The sequence below is a fragment of the Chroicocephalus ridibundus genome, chromosome 9 (genome assembly GCF_963924245.1).
Source record: "Chroicocephalus ridibundus chromosome 9, bChrRid1.1, whole genome shotgun sequence".
NCBI lineage: Eukaryota > Metazoa > Chordata > Aves > Charadriiformes > Laridae > Chroicocephalus > Chroicocephalus ridibundus.
Genome location: NC_086292.1, coordinates 36325523 through 36349078, shown reverse-complemented (window position 1 = coordinate 36349078; position 23556 = coordinate 36325523). Strand labels below are relative to the sequence as shown.

The 23556-nt window shown below is 44.4% G+C and overlaps 1 protein-coding gene across 3 annotated transcripts in view; it reads right to left on the bottom strand.

Annotated features, from left to right (window-relative positions):
- The window catches only part of ATOSA (atos homolog A), a 51973-nt gene extending 32365 nt beyond the window's left edge, over positions 1-19608 (bottom strand). The window contains exon 1 of one of the 3 annotated variants that reach the window (XR_010072414.1): positions 19476-19608. Coding sequence is in view for 1 of the 3 variants with exons in the window: in XM_063345422.1 (XP_063201492.1) it covers positions 18294-18309 (16 nt within the window). In the remaining 2 variants the exon portion in view is untranslated. Of the gene's footprint in view, positions 1-6132; positions 6240-18293; positions 19188-19475 lie in introns of those variants that run through there. The other 2 variants (XM_063345422.1, XM_063345423.1) reach the window with 2 other exon arrangements.
- Between the last annotated feature and the right edge of the window lie 3948 nt (positions 19609-23556).

The following is a 23556-nucleotide window of genomic DNA, read 5'->3' as shown; positions in this document are numbered from 1 at the left end:
TATGTTTTCTCCTCCTCCAGCTGGTCTGCTTTGCCTTTCAAAAATTATTTTAAAGTCATAAAACCAACAAGTCATCTTCAGTTCTATAAACTTTGCTAAAACTGGAGAGAGAAAAAAAAAGTGTTAGTTGCCATGGCAACAGTGAGGAGTCTCTGGGTCAGGATGCAGAGAACTTCTCTTGTTCTGGCTGATCATTTGCATCAGAAGTTCAGCCATCTGTTATTAACTATTTAACAACAGTCTTGCTTGTTAGCGCTGGTGCCTGCTATTTTAGTTTGCAGAATCTAACTCCCCACCTCTGCCCCTTTTGTAAAGCTCCTAATTAATGTGGAAATTCATCTGAGGGCTCAGTTATTTTTCAGGTAGGATGACCACTATTACTTGGTCAGTAGTCTCCTTTCCCACCAAGGAAAAAGGGACACACTTATCACCAAGCTGTGTTGACATGCTGGAGGGATGGGATGCCATCCAGAAGGACTTGGACAGGCTTGAGAAGTGGGCCCGTGTGAACCTCATGAGATTCAACAAGACCAAATGCAGGGTCCTGCGCCTGGGCCAGGGCAACCCTTGTTGTCAATACAGGCTGGGGGATGAAGGGATTGAGAGCACCCTGCCAAGAAGGACTTGGGGGAACTGGTGGATAAAAAGCTGGACATGAACCTGCAACGTGCGCTCACAGCCCAGAAAACCAACCCCATCCTGGGCTGCATCACCAGCAGCGTGGCCAGCAGGTCCAGGGAGGGGATTCTGCCCCTCTGCTCTGGGGAGACACCACCTGCAGTGCTGCCTCCAGCTCTGGGGCCCCCAACACAGGAAGGACGCAGACCTCTTGGAGCAGTTCCAGAGGAGGCCACGAAGATGATCAGAGGGCTGGAGCACCTCTGCTGTGAGGACAGACTGAGAGAGTTGGGGTTGTTCAGCCTGCAGAAGGCTCCAGGGAGACCTTATAGCAGCCTTCCAGTATCTAAAGTGGGCCTACAGGAAAGATGGGGACAAACTTTTTAGCAGGGCCTGTTGCAATAGGACAAGGGGTAATGGCTTTTGTCATGGTTTGGGCTATGGGTCCAAATTAAGAGAGGGAAGATTTAGATTAGATAAAAGGACAACATTATTTTTTTTTTTTCCCCCCACGAGGGTTGTGAGACCCTGGCCCAGGTTCCCCAGAGAGGTGGTGGAGGCCCCATCCCTGGAGACATTCAAGGCCAGGCTTGATGAGGCTCTGAGCAACCTGATCTAGTTGAAGATATCCCTGCTCATTGCAGGGGGGTTGAACTCGATGTCCCTTAAAGGTCACCAAAACTATTCTATGATTCTATTGTTCTATGATTCTATGACTTATACAGACACCATCATCTGGAAGCAGCTTTATCGTTAGACACATCAATTTGAAAAGAATTTCATCAGACATTAGATGATGCGGCTGAACTGCAAAATGAGCAATATCCCTCCCACTTAAGCATACTCCACTATATGCTATATTCACAAGTTCCACAGCATCTCTCAATCTTCTATATCCCATCTTCTCAATACTGCAGAAGAAAACAGTTTTACAATTTTATTTCAGAGTAACAACATAGACTCAACTATGCTACTGTCATGGTGTTGGCCAGATTGGCCAATCAGAACAACAGATGGCCCTCACCCGCCCCCCCCCCCCCCCCCCCCCCCCCGAGGAGAGGAAGAGATAAGGAGATTTACAGGTTTAGAAAAAGAACTAAACTACTTTAATGAAAATAATAATAAATAAGAAAATAGTAAATAATAATAGAATAATAAAAACTAAAGAAAAAAGTATACAATATATACAAAACCGTATCCAGCTCCCAGGATGACGATCGCGTCACCAGCAGACACAGGGAAAGTCCCAGACTGGAGTCAGGACTGGAGTGAATTCCAGAACTAGAGTCAGGAATGCTCGGATCCAGATCAAAGGCAGGGTCCTCCTCAGACATCAGCCATTGAAGAGCAAGCCAGAGCAACCCTGCCCCTTTGATCCCTCAGCTTTTATACTGAGCATGGGGCAGATGGGATGGAATACCCTGTTGGTCAGTTTTGGGTCACCTGTCCTGTCCAATCCTCCCTACAGGTGGGACCCCTCTACGCTTCTCCGCTTCCAACCCTCTAACAGGGCAAACAGCAAAGTGAGCTGACCTTGGCTGTTATAGCAATACGTGTAAGCGAGAGCCTCTGTGCATACCATTCCTTGGTATAACCAGGTCTTATCACTCAGAGTGAACAGTTGCTGAACAATATGCTGTTAATTTCCGAGTTTAGTCAGTTAGAAGAGGCCCAGCTAAAAAGTAAAATTACAAAACAGAAAATTGGTTCTGTTTTACCTCAAACCAGGACAGCTACTATCAAGGAATTACTGCCTTATATCCTCTAAGAGAATCTGAAATATATTCATCTACTAGCTGTATACATTAAGAAAACAAAACCTTAGTTCTCATATTCCAAGTTTAGAATTTTGGAGTTAAAAATCTTTTATTGTATCTGGACTTCGGTATCTTAATTCAAGTCTCTGTGACCTAAAGGAAAATACTGACTCACTCTGAATCCAGTCCTAGGAGAGCAGGCCACTCTTCTTGTTCCTCACTCACCATGCTCTCAGAAGAAAGTGGGAGGCTATACAGTGACAAAAAGGGAACAAGATGACTGTTTCTTTTACTGTTCCTAAAACTACTTCACACACACAAAAAAAATATTAAAAAAGTCAGTACTACTAGGAACAAGAGGCCTTCAGCTGGGAAGTCCTCTTTTCAGTCATGTAATAAGGAAATACTGCATCACATATGCTAAGAGCATTCTGTTCACAGGCACAGCCAGTAAAGCTCAGATCCTCCGAACTTATAAAGTGGAAGAAAAATTTGAAAAGTGTTTGTGTGGGAACATGGAAAGAGAGTTGCAGAGCATCAGAAGACCAATTCACACATCCAAATAACAAGACAGTATTTTCCAGGCTAGTCTTCATTCAAGCAACAAGCAAGCAGCAGCCTGTTATATGCACCAGCAATCTCAGTGTGGCAAGACCTGGTGCTAAGATGCCTTCTCAGATTCTACCAAGATGAGAGATTTGGTAGATACAACCACACCTGCATAGGATAGAGCTGATACAACACAATCATTTAGAGACCCACACAACAGCATATCAAATCAAGAACCCAGACAGCTTCATTACTTCTGGTTCCAGTGAGAACAATGCAAGTACACAGTCTAGAAGTGTCTGAAAAGGTTTTTCCTTCAGCACATTCAGGAAAAAAGTCTCCGTTACAGATACTGAACTTTCACATGGTGAATTACATCCAGGGCAGCTTTCTGACTATCAAACCATGTCAACTCCAGAGACTTGGGTCAACTCCAAGAAGCTATGTGAATGCTGATGGCATACCTAAGCCCCAGATAAATACAGTCACACTGCGGAAGAACTGTTAAGCACATTTTCTACCTAAATGTGAGGCACCTACTAACACCAATGAGCTGCCCTTGTTTGGTTTTTTTTTTTTTTTCCATTTCCCCAGAATAACTGAAAAAACAAGAAAATGAGAAACAAACCAAACAGTGCAAATGCACTGTTTATAATAAAGCTCTTAAAGAATATTCACAAGGAGAAGAGATAGAAACACTCAAGAATTCAAGCACTTTATTTTAACGGACAACATATTAAACATTAGATATATAGTACGCAGGTTAAGTAGGAGCTGATACTCATTACTTTATTACAACATGTCAGTTAGAAATCACAGCTACAAGCTGGAACCTCTTGCAGCACTGCTGCTAGAACAGAACTAGTTATGAGGGTACTTAAAAAAGCACACAGGAAAAAAAGCACAAGACTTGTTAGGAAGTGTCCTCGGGTAAGGAATGTAGATTAAGAATCCCATTATTTTATCTGAAATGAAGAAAAAGACAACACAAAAAGCCCAGAGCAAACTATTTTCATGACATCTGACCTCTTCTACTGCAGTTCCTTTCTGTATTCATCTTCTCTTTGTGCTTTCTTACTTCATCTCTCAAAACTCTGATGTTACAACCTGTTCATTGTCATCTAAGCAGTGGGTAATTTATCTTGTGGAACTTTGTCAGAACACGTTTGACCACCCAAAATCCTCCTCCTAGCTAGTGAGGCTACCTCCGGCTCTGGTAGGTTTGTTTCAGTATTTGCAGTCCAGATTATTTAGAGGGTGGGGTGGAAGGAAAGGAGGAAGGCTAGCAGACCAAAAGGCAGAGACTGTACTTCTTCATCAGAAACGCAAGGAGCTCTGAAAGAACTGAGCTGAAATTGATGATGGTGGAGCAGCATGAAGCTCCTCGGGTAATTTTTCCAACGCTATTAACCTTCACCTACAAGGCCTGCCCTTAAGCAGTTAAACAGTAACCTGCAAAAGTAAAAAAGTTACAAAAGAGACAATACATGCTTCTCATTTAAAAAAAAAATTCTGTGAGAATGGCCAGGACCATAAAATTGTTTTTAAACTTTATTTGTGAGGATAAATGAAGACATTACAACTCTCAAGCTGTGTAAAAGACTGCCCATTTTAAAATGGACACCAGAGCCTACTATGGCATCTTGAATGCATAAAACAATAGAACATTTTTGATAGTTTTAGAATTGACTGTGTCACACAGCACAATTCAGCTATTTACAAGTTTCCACATTGTAACTCATGCTATTAAGCTTTAATAGTCTTCTGGTACTCAAAATGTTACATAGGGTCAAAATCTAAAGGTTTGACAGAATTTCAGCCAAGAATCTAGTTTGCCTCCCTCTTGCCTCCCTCTCTCCTAATATATGCTAATTGTCTACATAGCAAAGTGGCAGACATTAAAGTAACACATTTAAAAATTAATATATGCCATTAAGAAATTTCACTTTGTCCTCTCAAAAATTCCTTACTACTTTATAAAGCAACACTTCAGCGATTCAAAACCAGTATTCCCACACAAGCCTCACAAGTACACTAGTGGAATTGTTCCTCCTCCTGTATCAGGAGGTGAACATCTAATATCAGCAGGCTCGCTTAAGCTAGAGCTCCGGTACCTTTCAGAGGAATACCAACAAGCTCTAGAGCCAGGACGAAAACAGATGCAAGCACTTCGTTGGAACAACATTTGCATTTTTAGAGAACAGGTTTGCATAAAAAGGAATGGATAATCCTCAATTCAGCACTGAGTTCACTATGCTATTTAATTAGCTTTAAACATAGCATGTAGTTGAGCAACCAGTAAGCTGCTAATTAAAAATACATATTTTTAGTTGCCCCCAAAGCTGACATATTTGCATCAGCTTCATCTGCCCCGAGACAAACAAGTAGTGGCAAAGGGCTGATAATGCTTTCATGCATTGTTTCTAGCAGAAATCAAAATACTGCAATAGTTTCCTCCTGCTGGCGAGAAAAAAAAAAAAGGAAAAAAAAAAGAGAAACTTGACCTACATAACAAGGCACAGAAGAAACTCAGTTAAGCTGCAGGGTGTTTTTGGGAAGGGAAAGGGAGATATTTTTTTTTTCTCCATAACAATGAAGAGTCAAGCAGTTACATATGGCTACACTAACTACAACTGTTGGCTGATTTGACATTTAACTAGATGTCTCACTTTTAAGGCTTAAAAATTTGCCCCTCTTGTTATAGGCCATTTAATACTCTTACCCTAACAATGTAATGAATTAACAGTTAATTTTTAGGCTGTCCATTACTTTCCTTTAAAGAGAGCTTGAAAGAAAAGACCTCACAAAATCCCAACCTTTCATAGGCTCAGCGTACGAAAGGAAGAGCATACGGTGAAACTGTTTGGGGTTCTGGCTCGTTTTTTTAAAGGAACTCTGTGCAGAGGAAGGCCAGCACACTTCTGCAGCTCGGCCGCAGAGACAAACTTTAGCACAGCCGGATTTCAGAAAAACACCACCAAAACCCGGCAAACCGCTCTCACGGTGACACGGCTTGGACTTGTCCCAAGCCCGGGAAGACAGGCCGGCCCGGTGCTACCGGCCTCAACCCCCCCACCACCACCCGCTTCGCTCCCGGAGCCCCCCCCACCTCCACAACACCCTCAGTCCCATCGCCCACGGTCACCCCCCGGGGGAAGGCCCGGGGAGGGGGGCGGCGGGGGTCCCCCGGATCCCTGCCGGTACGCACCTTCCCGGCGCGGCCCTCCGCCCCCGCCGCCGCGCCGCCGCCGCCGCGGGTGGGTGCCCACGGCAGCTCCCACAAAGGAGGCAGAGTAGGGGCGCGCATAGCAACAGGGCCCGGGCGGCGATTGGCCCCGCCGGGGCGAGCGCCGGCCTCCTCGGCGGCCCGGCCCGGCCCCCCCGCCCGCAGCACCGGGCGTGAGGAGCCGCCCCCGGCCGCGGGGCGGGCGAGGTGAGCAACACCGGGCGGAAAGAGGCTCCGCCGCCTCCTCCCTGCGGCCCCGACGGCCCCCCCGGGGCAGGAGCAGCCCCCGCTGGCTCGCCAGCCCACCCGGGGAGCATCCCCACCACCGCATCTACCATCGGCGTCTCCCCCCCGCCCCCCCGAGCTTTTCACAGGGCACTTTTGGGGACTAATTTATGAAGTTGTTTTAAAGGAGTAGTCTCAAAACTGCAGGTATTATTCCAGGTGCGCTCTAAACGACATGCTGTCCGCATTGAACGGTTTCATCCAGCGCTTACCTACAGGAAAGGCTGAGAGGATTGGGTTTGGTCAGCCCGGAGAAAAGAAAAATTAGGGGAGACCTTATCACCACATTCTGGTATTTAAAGGGTGGCTACAAAGACGATGAAGACTCCCTTTTCACAAGGGGTGACATGGAAAAGAGGAGGGGTAACCGGTACAAGTTACTCCTGGGGAGATTCTGGTTGGACACAAGAGGAAAAGTTTTCCCCCTGAGAAGAATCAGCCTTTGGAATAATCTCAGCAGGGAAGTGGTGGATTCCCCATCTCTGGACACTTTTCAGGTACAGCTGGGCAAGGTGCTGGGCCATCTTGTCTAGACCATGCTTTTGCCAAGAAAGGCTGGAGCAGATGATCCCTGAGGTCCCTTCCAACCTGGCATTCTGAGTCTATTTACAAGAACTAAAGTCAGACAACATTCAACCATATTGACATAATCAGCACACACACACACACAAAAAAAATCTTACTCTCAGCCTAGCCACGTCACAACACAAGAATAAAACTCTTGTTCTGTAATTAGATGCCATGAAACTATGAGAAGTCCAGAACAAACTAGACTTCACAACCACATTCAAAATCCAGTAGCACCCACTAACCCATCCAAGAGCATGGGAAACGTGCTACTTACTTCACAGAACAAAGACTTTTCCCCACTCACATTTTACATAGCAGTACCATTTAGCTGTGGTTGTGAGAAAACATAGCCTATACCAGATTTTTAAGTAGACATTTTATCCGAGGAAGTTTGGATACCTTTTAGTAGTTGGGCCATTTAAAGATTGTAGATACAGATAGTGCCTTACAGAAAGTTATACGCAAAACATACCATTTCATTAGTCACTGACATTCAAGCTTCCTGTATATTTTATCTCAGTTTGCTTTCCAAGTATTTTTCTTTCATGGAACATTTACTTCTACAAAGCCACCATAGTTTACACAGTTGTCTGAAAAAGCAGTTTGAAGTTTTCTTAATCGAGCAACCACCTAGCCTTTGAAAACAGTACTCAGACTATTTCCTATGAAACAGTTATTCACTATCTATGGGAGAAATGGGAGGGGCAAGAGGAATATTTATCACACTGGTAAACACAGTATGTTTAAAAGTTTTGCTAACAAGAGGCAGAAGCAATAACCCCGAGCCAATTCCCATGGCGGCCAGCAGAGATGGCATTCAGGAGCCACCCAGTTGTTTTTACAGGCCAACTAACAATATTTTAGTGAGGAGCAGCTGCCTCTAGATGACAAGCATACCTACCCACCACAATGCTCCTCAACAGTCTCCCCACACTGGGCCTACTGGAGCACAAACACAAAGATCCTTTTCACACCTGATATTCCTCAAATACACTAAAAGTAGGACAGCATGTTGACGCTCCAGCTTTTAAGCTTACAGTCCTAAGCCAGCCCTAGATATACACAGCTGAGCTCTGTGCATATTTGTGAAAGAACACCCCAGAAATGGATGCATCTGGCCTAATAAAATGCTAAATTTAGAAATTACAATATTAGAAATTCCACCAAACAAACCCCACCGTGAAGCATGCTACTCATTTATCTGTTTGATCTTGTATTCTTCCACAAACTCCAGCACAGGCACAAGATACCTATGGTAACAGGGCATTGCTAGTGCGACTGAACATAAGAGAACACAGTAGTGCAGAGATATACATAGTACTTTATCCTAAACTGCATATTCCATCATCATAACGTAGCTACACTTAAAATACTAGTAATGCCCTTGCAGTTTTAATACTGTGCAAAATTACTAACAATAAGGAAGATAAACAGACTGTATTTTAACCCACCTTCTGCTGCAAACAGGATGACACTTATAAAAATAAAAAATGATGAGGTCTTGAAAGGAACGGATTTTATCAAACATGATCTTTAGGAATAAGCAGTCCTACACATTTCACAAAGCAGGAAACCCCAGCCAAGCAAGGTTCATCTCAGTATCAAGTCAACTACGCATCAATTCAGCAGCACTTGCCAGCAGACATAATTGGCATCATCCCTACATTACAAAAACACCCAACTTCAGCCTTTGGAGGGCCATGCCAAAGCACAGGGTGTCTAGTAATGAGCCAGTTCAGAAAAACACTCCAGTTACGATTCCAGCCCTGCCTTGTGCCCAAAAAGCAAAGTGTGCCCGTGACCCCTAAGGAGCGAAGCATAAGTGACTTCATGGCACCTTATGTTCACGCAGCCTAGTCGTAGAGACAAGCTAAAAACAAGAGCATATTTCTATCGGTGCATCCCTTGCTTGAAACAATCATTTTGGATTGAGTTATTAATTTGCAGAACATAAAAACACTAAGCACTCATGTAGACAACCCTATTCTCCTTCCTCCCACACACATGCTCAGTTCCTCAGAACAAAGCTGAGCTCAGCTCTGATGCATGTTAATGAGCTGATAAGATATACCATCCAGTCTTAATAATTTATGTATAGCTTCCCTTTTTCTGATGTTTAAAGTCAGATTTCATGAGTAAGAAAGACGACATATAGTCTACAGCACACCTAGAAAGGCTGAAAGCATCAGGTGCTAACGGTTCCACCATGATTTTAAACCAAAATCGGTGCAGATCATAAAGCTGCTTAACATTTCATACCAAAAGCTTAACTGAGAACAAATACAACCAGCTTACAAAGTGTCCTAAAACATTTATGAAACTGAAGGCCATTATATTCTCAAAATGAAGATGGGATGAAAGAACACACAATGCATAGAGCAACATCACTTAACCTTTTCTAACAGATCCAAATACTTTCTTACAGAAAATCATTAAATCAGTGAGACTATCAGTAGGAAACCTCCAAAGGCAGTACAATAATAGCCAGTTACACCAATTTTAGTGAACTTAACTCAATGTAAGATGAGGCAGATGCGTATTCTAGCAGTTTTACACTGATTTCCTGATCTTTATCTTCAAATTTTTCTAGTATTATCAACTATTCCTCCTGTTTCAGCTCCATATGATGGCTACTTGGTTCTACAGCAAGCACACTTCTAAAGGGGCCTTCCACACCTTCCTTGCACTGACTGTCTGAACATCCTACATCAGGAGTACTGCCACTAGCGTCATTATGGCAGCAATCATTACCCAGCCCTCTCCTACGGTTCTAGTCCTCCAGATACGCTGTTTCTCATGGCTTCTCCATGGTAAACAAGATTTCTTTGGCCATTTGAATAGCACGTGCTTCAAAAGGAAGAAGCTGTTTCCCCTTCAAAATAAAGCGAAACAACGCCATGCTTTTCATTAAAAGGCATCTGAAGTGGGAAACCCTGCATGCTTAAATATGCTTAAAGAGTCATGTTTAAAGAATTATACAGCAGAGAAAAAGGATTTACCTTTGACCAGCATGAGTGTTGATATTAATCCCTTTCCCCTAACCCTGTATTCCCAGTCCATACTGATCTCAATGATTTTGTCCCTGTTCATTTCCTACTGGTAGGAAACTCCTCCTCCTTTACTCCACATCAGAGGAATGTTTACTAAAGCTCTTCTCTTCTTGATGCATCTGTTCTCTTCCCCACTACCCCCAAGTCCAACTACTTAATCAGAATTAAAAGCCTGACTAAAAAAAGCTGTAACAAAAAAGAATAAATAAATAGGATGTCTTACTGGGGTTGTGCTGTAACTATTCAGAGCCAACACACACGAAAATGCACTGATACCTGTGACTACAGAAAACTGCACAAAGCATCAACACAACATATCAAAAACTCTGCTAAGACAGAAGTTATGCCTTCAGCGACTAGTCATCACAGACATTTTCTCGCATATTACTCTTAACCACCCTCTCTGCCTCTCCAAATCTGCAGACCAAACTTGATGACCTGCCTGAAAGCCTGAGCGAGCCATGGCTGGTTTCACTTATATTGTCGGGCCCGTGCCCTGGCAGGGAACCAAGGAGAACAATACCTGGCAGGGGAGAAGGGCGTCCCACCACTCTGAAAAAAGACTGTGCTGACCACAGCAGCTCCTCCCACACCTCTCCTTCCCCTGACCCTCAGAAGCAACCACCACCACCCCACCACGGTACCGGCTGTACTGAGGACACGGGCTAATACTCGCCATCCTCAACTCTTCACTCAAGTTCTCTCTGCCCTTCCCTCCCCTGTTATACCCAACGACAAGATGATACTTGCACAGCACTCTGAGAAAGAAGTTTAATTTATTGCAGCAGAGAAGTGTGAAACATGCCCTAGAAATCCTGAAGGCTCCTCAGTGAGCAAAAGGAACCCCTGCATGCACAGCACCATTAAGAGGTTAAACTAGCACAAGCAGTCACCTGCTTGTAGTCTCACCAAAGAAGTTCACAGACTAAAATGGACTGACTTACCAACCCGGTTCCCAGGGATCTTAATGGAAAAAAAAAAAACCACTAACTTCACAGGCTACTCAATGTAAAACAGATGACATGGCACGTGTGCAACCAGAAATTCCTCATTTCAGATATGTTCTCTTTTTTTATTATACCTCAGAAGAAAATCCAACTTGTTTTTTCCCTAGGAACAAAAACAAGTCATACTTCACAATATATTTGGGAAATGCACTGATCACTGCTAACAGAAAAGTGTAACTGCCCCGTGGTTACTGGGTACTCAACACTGGACAAAGAGAGACTGGATGCCACAAAACGAAAAATGTTAAAATCAAAAGAAATGTGTACGGGGGGAGCTGAAGAACTCCTCTTAAAGAACCTAAGTGGTTCAGAAGACTTCTCAGTAAGACTATTTTGTTCACCTTTATTCTTAGTAAGTGTTCCCTTCAGAACACCCATGGAAGTGTCATTAGCATTTTGTGTATGTGGGGCACTTCCTTCCCCATGTGTTCATCTGCCTCCACTGATTCATACACAGCTCTTCTCCAAATTTTCCCCGAGAGTGTTCTCATACTATCCCATTACATCTCTGCACTTTGAGTCAGTATAATGTAGTAACACCATTCCAGATAACAACTTTAAATAATTTTGGTCACAAAGCTAACATTAAAAGGTAACGCAACAATCACGAATGAAAAGAACTATACCAGGCCCATTTAACAAGGAAGAAAATATATTAATATAAGCAAGTTAAGTATAAACATTTTATTTGGTCAGAATAACACTGAATTGTTAAGAACAGCTGGAGAATTTTCGTGACTCTTACAACTCTATTATACTGTTTACAAGTAACCTTTATAAAAAAATCTCTTCCAATCTCGGTACAGTTATGCATGCGGATCAAGAATAACTGCACATGGCTTTGGCTGTGTGCTTATGTCTATATTCATCCCACCCTGCACTGGACAAGCAGAAACAGGAACTCATAATGAATGTGAAGTCTTCCAAAGTCCAACTATCTACCCAAGTCCAAGAGGCACTCTTCTATATTTGCATTCACCCAGGTTTATAGACAACCTTAATTGCCTACTTATACATGAAGGTTTTGTACTCAGTAGTACAAAAGTAACTGTGCAATTGTACATGCACTTCTAAAACAATTTAATCTTAAAAAGTGTCTTCTGTCTAAACATTAAATACAAGTGACCTGCGAAGATTGAACAACGTACTACCACCTTGAAAGACAATGATGTGAGACACCTTGAAAAAAATCTGAAAAACATAGTATCACATCAGAATGGAGAAAGTAGTTATTATAGCTATAATTACAGTTGAACTGCAAGACCTTATTGACTAAAGGAACAGCTAGTCACTGCTGGACTGTTAGCCTTAACTTGTTGCTGATAGGATAAAAGGCTATGGCTATTTCACCACCATTTAACAGTTGCTATTAGCAGACATTTGTCAAAATAACAAAGAAACATTTTGTAAACAGTGAAGTAGACAGAGCAAGTACTTTTAACAAATGTCATATAGCTGGTTTGTTCCTGTCAGTTGCTCTGTTTTCACAGAAGACTTCTAATTTTAATAAGCAGAATTTCATTTGGCAACAAACTCACATCTCTCATGAGAATCCATATTTATAAATGTTAGCTTATTTTTAAAAACATTTAGAAACTGGCAGATCCTCAGATCCAATAATAGTTTCAACACTGCCCTTAACAACTAAGTCCAATCTAATATGCTTCAGCCCAGGGATCTGATCTGGCACGCCAAAGTTTCTCTCTTTAGCAAGTAAAGAATACAGTCAGATGGGACAGTTACATAGCCCAAGCCTATGGACTTAGCGTATTCACAAGCCCCAAAACACCCACCTAAATGCCACTCCAGCAACATCTGGTTTAGCAACAAGAGCCCCTCTGAAGGTGGCTAGTACGGACAACTCCAACGAAACGAAAAGAAAATGGCAAAGCTGTTACTAGTATGGTTTGTTCTCCCTGAGGAACAGCCATGCAGTGAAGAAATCTCACTGTTGAACATGGACAAAAGCACCCTTCCAACCCAAAAACTACTTCTATAACAGGAGGACTTGCCTTGCTGTCAACACTAGGTACAAGTTGCAGAACGGGTAAAAAACTTCAACATAAGCAGGTATTTCAACACAAAATTAAGGATTTTCCAATTCTACAAATGAATAGCCTTAGATTTATTTTGTGAGGGGAAAAAAAAGTTAAGATAGAAAGCTAAGAATTCTTCTAAGTTAAATTTTTGTAGTAGAAATCTAATGAGTTCCCACTTCTTGGGTGCAAGGACGGAGTTGTATTGAAAGAATCTAGACTCTACCCTCAAAGAAAAAAAAAAAAGGCATATATTCCTGTTCACTCATCCTCATCCACAGCATCTATATACTATGTGTTATCAGGACAAATCCGCTCTCCCCAAAGATTAGGGCTAGATGGCTTTGTGCCTTATAAAATGGAATCTGAGTATAATATCCTCACCACCTGTCAGTTTGATTGGTTTTGTTGTTTTGGGGTTTTTTATCCTGACCAGTTTTAGTTTTTCTTTCTTTTAAAGGATAAGCTGGGTTTTTTTGAAAGAAATCCACATAGGAAGGGCAGGACACCCCACACCCCCCCTTTCCTGCCTGTCAGCACCAGCCTCCCTCACCACGCGCACCTTTTGGCACGTGCCCCTGCGTAGCAGAGCGTGTTTGCCAGCACGGCTTCCTCCCGGGCCAGGGAGCAGCGTCACCTCCATCCAGCTCATTATCACCCAACCTGCACTTACCTGTGGCAACCAAGCCTGAAGCATTGCCCAAACGCTTCTGGAGTGACAACTCCACTAAGCAGGAAGCACCTCATTTCCAGTTTATTACTTTGTTTACTGGCTACATGGTTCCACCACAGAAAAGTTTAAGTGCTTCGTGACATTTCACTGAGAAGATATTATAGAATTAAAGTGTCTGTATCACTGTGCAACACAGGTCACCAAAATACCACTCATCCCTTTTCAAACGATGTTTTCACTTCCTTATCTGAATACTTGGTAGCAAATCATCTTTGCTAAAAAGTTTTCCACAAAAATCTTTCACAAAATTAATATAGAGCATAAAACTAAGTCTTGCTTTTAAAAACAAGGACCTTATCCAGACTTTTTAACTTAACATTTAACTCCACAACTCCTAAACACGCTGGTTCAGCTCACTTTCCTCCAATTCCATGCCTCCTCATCCTTCCTCCTAAGACTTTGAAGAAAAGCATCCAATCAAGTGTTCATCTTCATTAATCTCTCCTCCAGCTTTCCTCACAGACACATCCAAAAATCCTTTGGCTATTTTTCCAACATGAGGTAGTAAACAGACTTTTGCTGAACCCAAAGAGTTAGCTCCTTCCATACCAAACCACCAAATAAGGTGGAAGAAATTCTCTTAACCTCATTACTATGAAGAGACCCAGAGGCACATATTCCAGTTTGACTTGCAAACAAGGAAGGAGAAGAGAAAAAGCAATCTTCAGACTGATTGTTCCTCTCTTGTAGACAGAAAGCCATTTCTTTAAATCAGGGTAATCTCGAGAAGGGAATTAATACTTCAGAAAGTAAGAGACAACTGCTTTTTGCTTAATTTGTAAGTGAAAACAGAACAGTCTCTACACAACACACAGCAGAGGAACAAACAAAGCAAGGTAATAAAAAAGTAAGAAAAGACTAGAATAAGGTGATAAAAAACAGCTAGCATGCATTTAGAGACAAACAAGGCCGTCTTCCTCCTTTAACTGATCATTCACGCAGCGAGGGGGAGGGAGGAGGAAGGAGCAGTAACTCTGAGCTAATTAGACTATAGTAAGACTTTTGATGTCTTGTAACATTCCCACAGTAAAATACGACTATACTGTAGATTCATCTAAACCACAAGATTTTTTCCAGTTGTGCACCAAGTGTACTCTCAGAGTACATAACAAGCCTTCCGAGCTTGGCAGTAAGCTATCACCCTGACATTATGCAATGTTTTCATTAACTCCGATGGTGAAACAGTGTGTTTATACAGTTTAGGAACAAAGCTGAACTGGAAGAGTTCGCAAGCGCTCTGCTACGAAGTCTAGTTCTGTCTTCCAAACTCAATAAACTGGCGAAGCGATCAGAAGTCATTAGAACGAAGTTCAATAGAAGCAAGAGCAAAGCTCTGTACTTGAGAAAGGAAACAGTGGTCCAAATGTGCAACACGAAGCAGCTGACTAGGCAGCTGTACTGCAGAAACTAAATCGTGATGATACCATGGATCAAAGCTAGGTAAGCTGATATGTTGGTACTGCAGAAAGACAAAAAAAAAACCCCCAAAGCTCAAACGTCACTCCAAAAACATCGTATTTAAGAAAGGGGGATAAATCTTTCTTCTCACCGGCGCTGGTAAAGCTGCAGCTGAAGCAACGTGACCGCTTTATTTTAGGATGCCTTCAACATTCAACACTTCAAGAATGGCAGTGTAGGAAAGGCAAAGCCAAGCTGCAGCCATCAGTATTTTAGTTACTGCACTCTCTAGACCAGGTATAGAGGTAGTTACGTGAATGTGCTCAGAGAAACCACTGCCCTTCCACACCGACACCCCACCTGATGGGCAAGTCCTGAGCGATGCTCATAAGACACGTCCTGTGAATACCCTGTGCCTCTGCACGGCAAAGAAATAAGTCCACATTTTTACCTGCACTTTCAAACCTCTCTTCCTCACTTGCAAAACTGCTCCGCAGGTTTGCTGTGCAACACTCCACATTCCATCTCCTCCATACTGCTCTCATATATTGCATGTTTATGTCTGTAATTTTCAAACTTTCCTTATTATAAAGAGAGGTAAGTACCTGAGGGCCAAATCTCCCCTTTTTCTTCATTTCTGCTCATCCCTCTCACCTCCCGTTTTAAACTAAAACATTCTATAACATTTCCCACTGTTAAAAGAGCGGTTGCACATTTAGGTCTCCCCTTTCTTCTCCTGCACCACACGGTTTTGCTGGTGATAACAAGAATCTTATTGGTAGTATGACAAAGGCTAAACCAAACATGCCTGGGCATTAAAATCTTATTAAGCCTAATTCTAACTACAAGAACTACATCTCTCTGCTCCAAATGGATTCTGATATAATTAGTTGTAAAAATAATTAAAAAAAAAACAAAACCAAAAAACAACAAAAAACCCAAAACCATTTCAAGTCTTTTTAAGTCTGTTTCTTTGCGTTTCATTTGGTGTGTGGATTTACAGTCTTCTCAGGATTTTGAGGGTCTGTAGCAAAGCGAAGGCTGTGGCAAGCTGACTGTTCTGCTTCTCCCCTGTCCTTTGCCATTAATTTGCGACGATTGGAAGCAGGTGACTGCACACTTGACTGCTTGTGTCCTGTGGTGCAGCTGCCACACAGAAAGCAGCACATATAAACATTTGCATGATTCGTGCCTCCTAAGAGTCTCCGTGGGCCGCATGTGGCATTTAGGCAGCACTTTCACAACCCTCTTTGTGCATGGTATTGCTCTACAACATTAGCACACAGTTAAGCTAGAGGTATTTACCAAAATGGCTGGAGAGACTCTCCATGTTTGGCAAGATCCATGATTTATTTCAAGATTTTTTTTAGTTATCTCAGAAGAATTTCAAGACACTACTTTTGAAGGGTTTCACCCAGTGTGTGACAGATATTTTACAACAGATAGAAATCTCATTTTATTAACTGTCAGCTGAGGAAAAAAACAACAAAAACCAAGCCAACCACACAACAACCACCCAACAACCTAAAAAACTTGCTTTCTTTATAAATTTGGCTCCCTCTACACCAGATTGGTTAAAAAAAAGGCATCTGATCACTTATCATACAGCAACTAAAAATGTTTCCAATGCGCTAACTTTTCCTGCCTAAAAATTAAAGAAAAGAACAGACAAAGGTCATATAGAGGTTTTGAACTGCTACAGCAGAACATTTTAAAGCTGCAAATATTGACTTGGGTTTTACCTGGCTATTTTGAAATTTTAGTTCACCTTGACAGTAAATAGTTTTCAAACTTCAGGGTCTGGTATTAAAATCTAAAGAGATTCTAAAAACAACCTGCCTTGCTGCAATCGATCAGGTGAAGGTTTAAGCAATTAAGAAACAGGGAGGAAAGCAAAGAGAAAAGTCCATTTCGAACCCCTAGTACTTAAGCATCATTAATTTATGCATACGTTTACAATCAGTTCTGTACTATCGTCACACCATATAATCCTTACCGCATATACATACAAGAAATCCACCTAAGGGGTGGTCATTTATGCAGTGTCACTATTAGCAGACATGTCATTAACAAACCTAATTAAGATGAGTATGTCATGTGTGAGTATTTAATACACGGATACTGAGCTCTATTAAAGTGTTTCTCAAAACACCGAAGTGATTATAACACAAAAAGGATGTGTTTTTAAAACTGAAAGCAACCAGGTAAACAACAGAATCATGAAAACTTTAAGAAACCCAAACATCTAAGCAAGGAGGTTACTTTAATTAACACTCAGAATTCTACGATGACATAAGATTTGTTTAAAATAAAATAATCTTGCTTTCACTAACAGGAATCGATAATCGCTGCTCATGTGGATCAAAATAGAAGTCATGACATATTTTCAACTCTAGGGGCATCAGCAGCTGTTGCTATACTGCAAAAGAGCTGAAGTGTTTTTATAAACATATACATAGGCAGTCGACTTTATTTTTCTGTAAAACCAGCTGTCAGTAATGCAGATAAGACAGCAACCAAATGATCGTGAAAAATCAGTATTCCAGCACGCGTGTTATGCTACATCTCCTGTGTAACCGGAACAAAATCCCACTGTCAGGTTATAAAACAACACAGGTGGAAGTTACGGTTATTTTGAGGGTGTTTTTCAGCTACATTCTGACATTTCTGTGCCTGTGCCGGCATTGTCCGCCGGTGCCCGATTTGCCTTTGACCGACCCCCCCTCAGCGCTGCAGCCGTGTGTCGAGCACGACACACACAAACTGCAGCATTCCCAGCGCAGAAGGAGTTTGCCAGGGTGTTTTCCTCCCTTTCCAGCCAGCCAAGACAATGGGAAGCCGAAGGGGAGGCAGGACACGGGGCTGACGATCCCCTCGCAGGGTGCCCTCGCAGAGCCACCACCATTTCCCGAGGGGAACCCCAACACCCGGCTTCTCTCCCATCCCCCAAAACGATGAGGAAACGGAGCGACAACACCGAAACAAAACACCAGCCTACTTCTAGAAACAAAACCAAAAAAAAAAAAAAAAAAAAGAGAGAGAAATATCTTCATAAACCGTTTACCTCGTTCCGGCTTCATTTTCTCCGTCTCCTCGGAGGGCTCTGACCGGAGCCAAAGTGCTCTGCTGCTCCCCCGGCCAAGACTGGCTGTCGCTGCCTCCAGCTAGCGATATTAATTATTTTTTTTTTATTGTTTTTTCTTCTTCTCGTCCGTGTAAAAACAATCGAGCCGGAGGGAGGCCGCGCCGCCGGGGTCTGGCCCGACCCCGCGGCTCCCAGTGGGCCCGCGGGCGGGCGGGCTGAGGCGGTGGGGCTGAGGGGGCGGGGGGGGGGTAGGGGTCTGAGGGCCGGCGGCCTCTCCCCGCGCCCGGCCGGCCTGTCCTTCCGTGACACGGCGCCGAGCGGGGCTATTTATAACCTGCTGGGGAAAGAATCCCACAACAACAGACCTCGGCTCTGACTCACCGCGGCCCCGGGCGATGGCAGCCCCGGAGTCCCCTCCCTCCCTCCCTCCCGCCTGCCCCGAGGAGGGCAGCCAGCCGCCCGCCCCCCCCACCCGCCCCGCCGAGCCCCCAGCCCCGTCGAGCCCCCAGCGCCGTCACCGGCCGGCGGCTGGCGGCGGGGGGCTGCCCGCCACCTTCATTCCCGGCCCCGCCGCGCTTCGCCCCGCTCAGACAGCCCGCGCCTGCCGCCGCCGCGGAGCGCTGCTCTCCATGGCTCTGCCTCCTGCCCTTCCTCCTCCTCCTCCTCCTCCTCCTCCTCCTCGCCGCTGACTAACTCCCCTCCTCTCCACCGGGCACTCCCCGCCTCCCGCCGAGCGGGGCACACACATCACAACCCGTCAGCGGCGGGCAGGGCAGCTCGGCCGCGGGGGAGCCGCCGCGCTGGGCCGCCGGCAGGGGGGAACGCGGCCGCCGCCAGCACGGAGCCCCACTCCGCTCCGCGCCCATCCCGCCCCCCGGGCCGGGACCGACTGCCCCGGTCCCGCCCCCCCGCCGCGCCACGTGACCCGCAGCGGCCAATCCCCTGCCCTCACTTCCTGCCGCGCCCGCCCGCCGAGCAACTCGGTTGCCATGGCAACGGAGCGCCGGCCCGCCTGGGGCCTACCGGCGGCGGCTCCGGGCCCATTCCGGTGGCGGGGAGCGCGGCCTAGCCGCCGTTTATCGGTTCACCCAAACGGAATCCAGCCCTGCTACAGGTAGGTTCCCCCCCTCTCCCCGTGGAGGAGAGCGGCCCCTCACTCACCCGGCTGCGGCGGCCCCTCCGACCGCTCCCGCGAAGGGCCTTTCTCGCGCTGCCGTCGGCCGCCGCCCCCTCCTCGCCTTGCACAGGTGCCTCCGCGCTGGCCCCCTGTACTTCCACAGGAGCGCCTGCCCATCGCTGTCGGGATTTATACGGCTATATATACAGTCGCTCGCTGAACGGGCATTCAGAAGTGTGAACTGCCCGATCGGCGGGAGGTTGTGCCCCCGCCCGCTCACACCGCCCGGCCGGAGGAGCTGCCAAGGAGGGGAGGAGGCCGCCTTTGTGTCCCCGGCCCCGGGGGCGGCCGCTGCCCCTCACACGCCTGCTGGCCGCCCTGCCTGGCGGCGCGGGGCTTGACGCTCACTTCACACCGATAACTATTTCGTGCGGAGAAACAATGGAGTCAGCTGGGCTGCGCTTACACAACCGCCTTAATCCAGCAGACATTCAAGTTTCCCCGAAAGGAACGGGCCTGCGCGATCCCTCATTTCAAGGCCTGCCTGGCAAAGCCCGTCCAGCCTCCCCGTGGCCGTGTCCCTTTCCCTGCCCTGAGCCCACTGAGGCACACTGCTAATACCCCCACAGAAGAGGGGGGAACAAGCTGCTGTGTTGATAGCGATGAAGGCAAAGCAAATAAGATGTTGCTAAGGAAGAAAAGACCTTGGGCAATCAAAGAAAACAAGTGTGTTGTTTTGGCTTGTAGATAGCAAAAAGACACAAGGAACTTTAACTTGGGAAAACTGTGTCATTCCCTTAGAACTGCAAGGTTGCTAGTTGTTACAAAGTGTTGACAATAAATGTACCTGTCCTTTAGGTGAACTTAGCTCATTAAAATGTGAAAACCACACCTCCAGATCTTAAGCTATACATCTCCTAGATGAGACCCCCTACTTATGTAGTCTGCATAGTTATTTACGAATGTACTATATCTTTAATTCAAAGTGAGAGTACAAATAGACAGTAGGAGCTTATTGTGAAATCATGATCTGCCAACGATAAGTATAGTATGCTAATTAATCGATTTTTGTAAAATAGAAAAGCTTAAAATGTATAAGCCAAGGTGTGCTAGCTTTGTGGAGTTTCCACCTAGCACCCATCTCTGCGCAGACATGAAATAAACAAATATCTCAACACAGTGTGTGGATTGATTCTTTGGATATCGGGTAAAGAACCCAGATTTGGGACAGCAATAGGGCTCCCCTGTTTCACCAGGGCAGGCTCAAAGGGCTGTGGTGTGATGGCCTTGTGACAGTAGAGGGACTGGAGAGGGTACCAGGAGATGGCTGGTACTGGGGCCAGGGCAAGCCCCACAGACAGCCCTGTTGCTCTGGGTTGGACTCAGTCAGAAGAGATGGTTGGGATGATAGAGGCCCCTCTGGCTTTAATGTGGTTCTGTAGTTGGGATATACACAGGCATGGCTGCACCTCCAGTTGTTACACTGGCAATTCCCTGCCACTGTGATTACTGTTTACAAATGCTTCCATCTTAAAGATTGAGCGCTATGGGGGCACTCACGCCCTACAACAGATGACTTATAAATACGCATGTGATTCTATGTTTTCTGCCCTTTCTGTAGAGGAACAATGCCCATGGGTCAGTCAGCTCCCCACCTTTTCTGGTGCACCAGGGTCCCTGCAGATGGATATACACCTAGGATCTGGATAGCCACCCTCTTCCCACAGCTAGTTGAACAGCCACTGAAGATATTGCAAAGAACATAAAATTCCAGAACAACTCAATTCTATGCTGTTTGGCTCATATGAACTGCACCTATTTCCCTCTCTCATTTATCAGTTGTACATCATTGCACTGGGAGGGTGCTTCACAGAATAAACTGTCCAGTAAACACCTCTCATTTCAGTCATACCCTGAAATACATAGGCAAGTAGGAGAGTATCACATGCAGTGCTTTGATATTACGCTCCTAAGTACATGAGTGTCACTTCTGTTGCTGTGTGACTGCTGTAGACGTGTTTGGTAATTACAGATCTCAGAGCTCTCTGCCGGATGCAATATAATTGCAAATGTGGCAATCCAGAATTATAAAAGGAGGAATTTGACTGAGCAATAAATAGTGTAGATGTATGTATATGTGAAGTTCAGCATGACTCCACTGAGTATGATTCAGCCACCTGTCAGATCCTCCTACTGGTGATAGTCATCCTAATGAAAAGTCACATCCTTTAGGCCACTAATTGTTGCTGTAAGACATTGCAAATTAGTTTGTAGCTTGTTCTAATATTGGTTTTACAGTCAAAATCAAATTTGCCTTTCTACTGTTTAACTACAACTGTAGCTATTTAACTGTTCTGCTCCACATAGTATTTTTAACCATTTTTAAAATCTTAATCTCACTTTGGCCCTTGTTTTTTTTAAACAACTCAAGAGATACAAATAGGCCCAACTTCCAAGAAAATGCTCTCTCAAAGCACTTTTTCCATAGTGTTTTCTTAATTAATGAGCCAAATAGTAAGCACAGTTTCCCATCACTTCACGGTTCGTATTAGGACTTCATGCCAATGGGAAATGTGGATGCCACCCTGAAAACCACTTATCATAAAAGGGAAAAAAAAAAAAGTTTTAAGGGATACGACAAGAGCAAGCCAAGTCTGGAGTGCAGAGTCCTATTCTACGTGACTGTGTAGGAGATTTCAGGGTCAGCTTCCCCTCTTGAGTAAGACTATTTCTGGACCCAGAGAGCAACGGGTATGTCTGAGATACATGCTTCAGCTCCTGCTTCACTTCAGATAAAGGAGGACGTTTTCACTTTTGACCGCATAGACGTATAACAGATCTGAAAAAAGCAGAACAGAACATTGAGAATGATTAGAGAGATCTAATTATATGGTATTTCATGTATAATATTAAAAGCAAAATAAAGATAAACATCCCAAGCAAATTTGTGGACTTAGTTTGGCTGAAATTGGCCTTGAACTCATAACTTTCCTCCCAGTCACCCACCAAAGGATGAGTGCTGCATGAATACACAGAGAAAATAAGGCATAAGGGGCTTCAACCATGGGAATTTGCTTACACATACTTGGAAATCTTTTGAGAACAATGACAGTACTGAAATGCATTTCTGACTTCAGAAGCTGAACATCAAGTTAAAGCATCTGAAAGGCGTATGGCTGTATTACGCGTCACACAAAAGCAGGATTAGCCTAGAAACACTCACAGAACTTCAACTGCCCTCCCACTGCCACGTCGAGACCAACACATACTTCTGGGAGCCCAAGCAGGGACAAAACCAGGTTTCTTATCAGTTTGTGTCTCATGGTTGATTAACCTTGGTGTCTAGACAGGTGAGAGCTCAGGCTGCAACATCCCTGCAGTCAAAGCGGCTCTTGCACAGAGTCTCGGGTGTTGAAAAGGGTTGAGTTTTTGTGGCGGCCTTTTTCGCAGTGGAAACCTTAACAGGGCTGTTCTACCTCCTTCTTTTCCTGAAATGCGTCAGACCTTTTTTCTCTTACGAACACTACTCATGTGTGAAGCTTGTCTGAAACTGGTCATCGTATTTTCAAAAAAATCCCTACTTGGGGCAGCATGACACAGTGTTGTCACATATGCCTTGTTCATATAGAAAAGAAGTTTTTTTAAAAAAAGTCAAGATAAATATATGACACTCTTTTCCTTCAGAACTTCAGCACTTTACGCTTTTGGCATGGTCCCTGCAACCTGGCACAGAGTGTATTTTAGGTTATATCACCGAGTGTCTTTTCAGCTGTAGCTGTCAAAGAAGCGATGCCTGATGCAGCAGATCAAGATTCCTGTGATTCCTGGAGACAATTACTGCCTGTTAAGTCATGTGGCACAACTGCTTTTCACATGGCTGCCACCTCTGTGGTATAAAGCCACCACACTTGGGAGAAGATTATAGCCAAAGGATGAAGACAATCACAAATACACTAGAAGATACAGCATGTAATGAAACAAACTTGAAATGTGCTAAAAAAGACTATGAAGAATCAACTGTAATTTAATTGTCACCAGTAGTAACCACTTTGGAAAGAACATTAAAATAGAAATGAGTTATGTGCTTGTAGGGATTTATTAGTCTGCAAGAACAGAAGAGGCAGC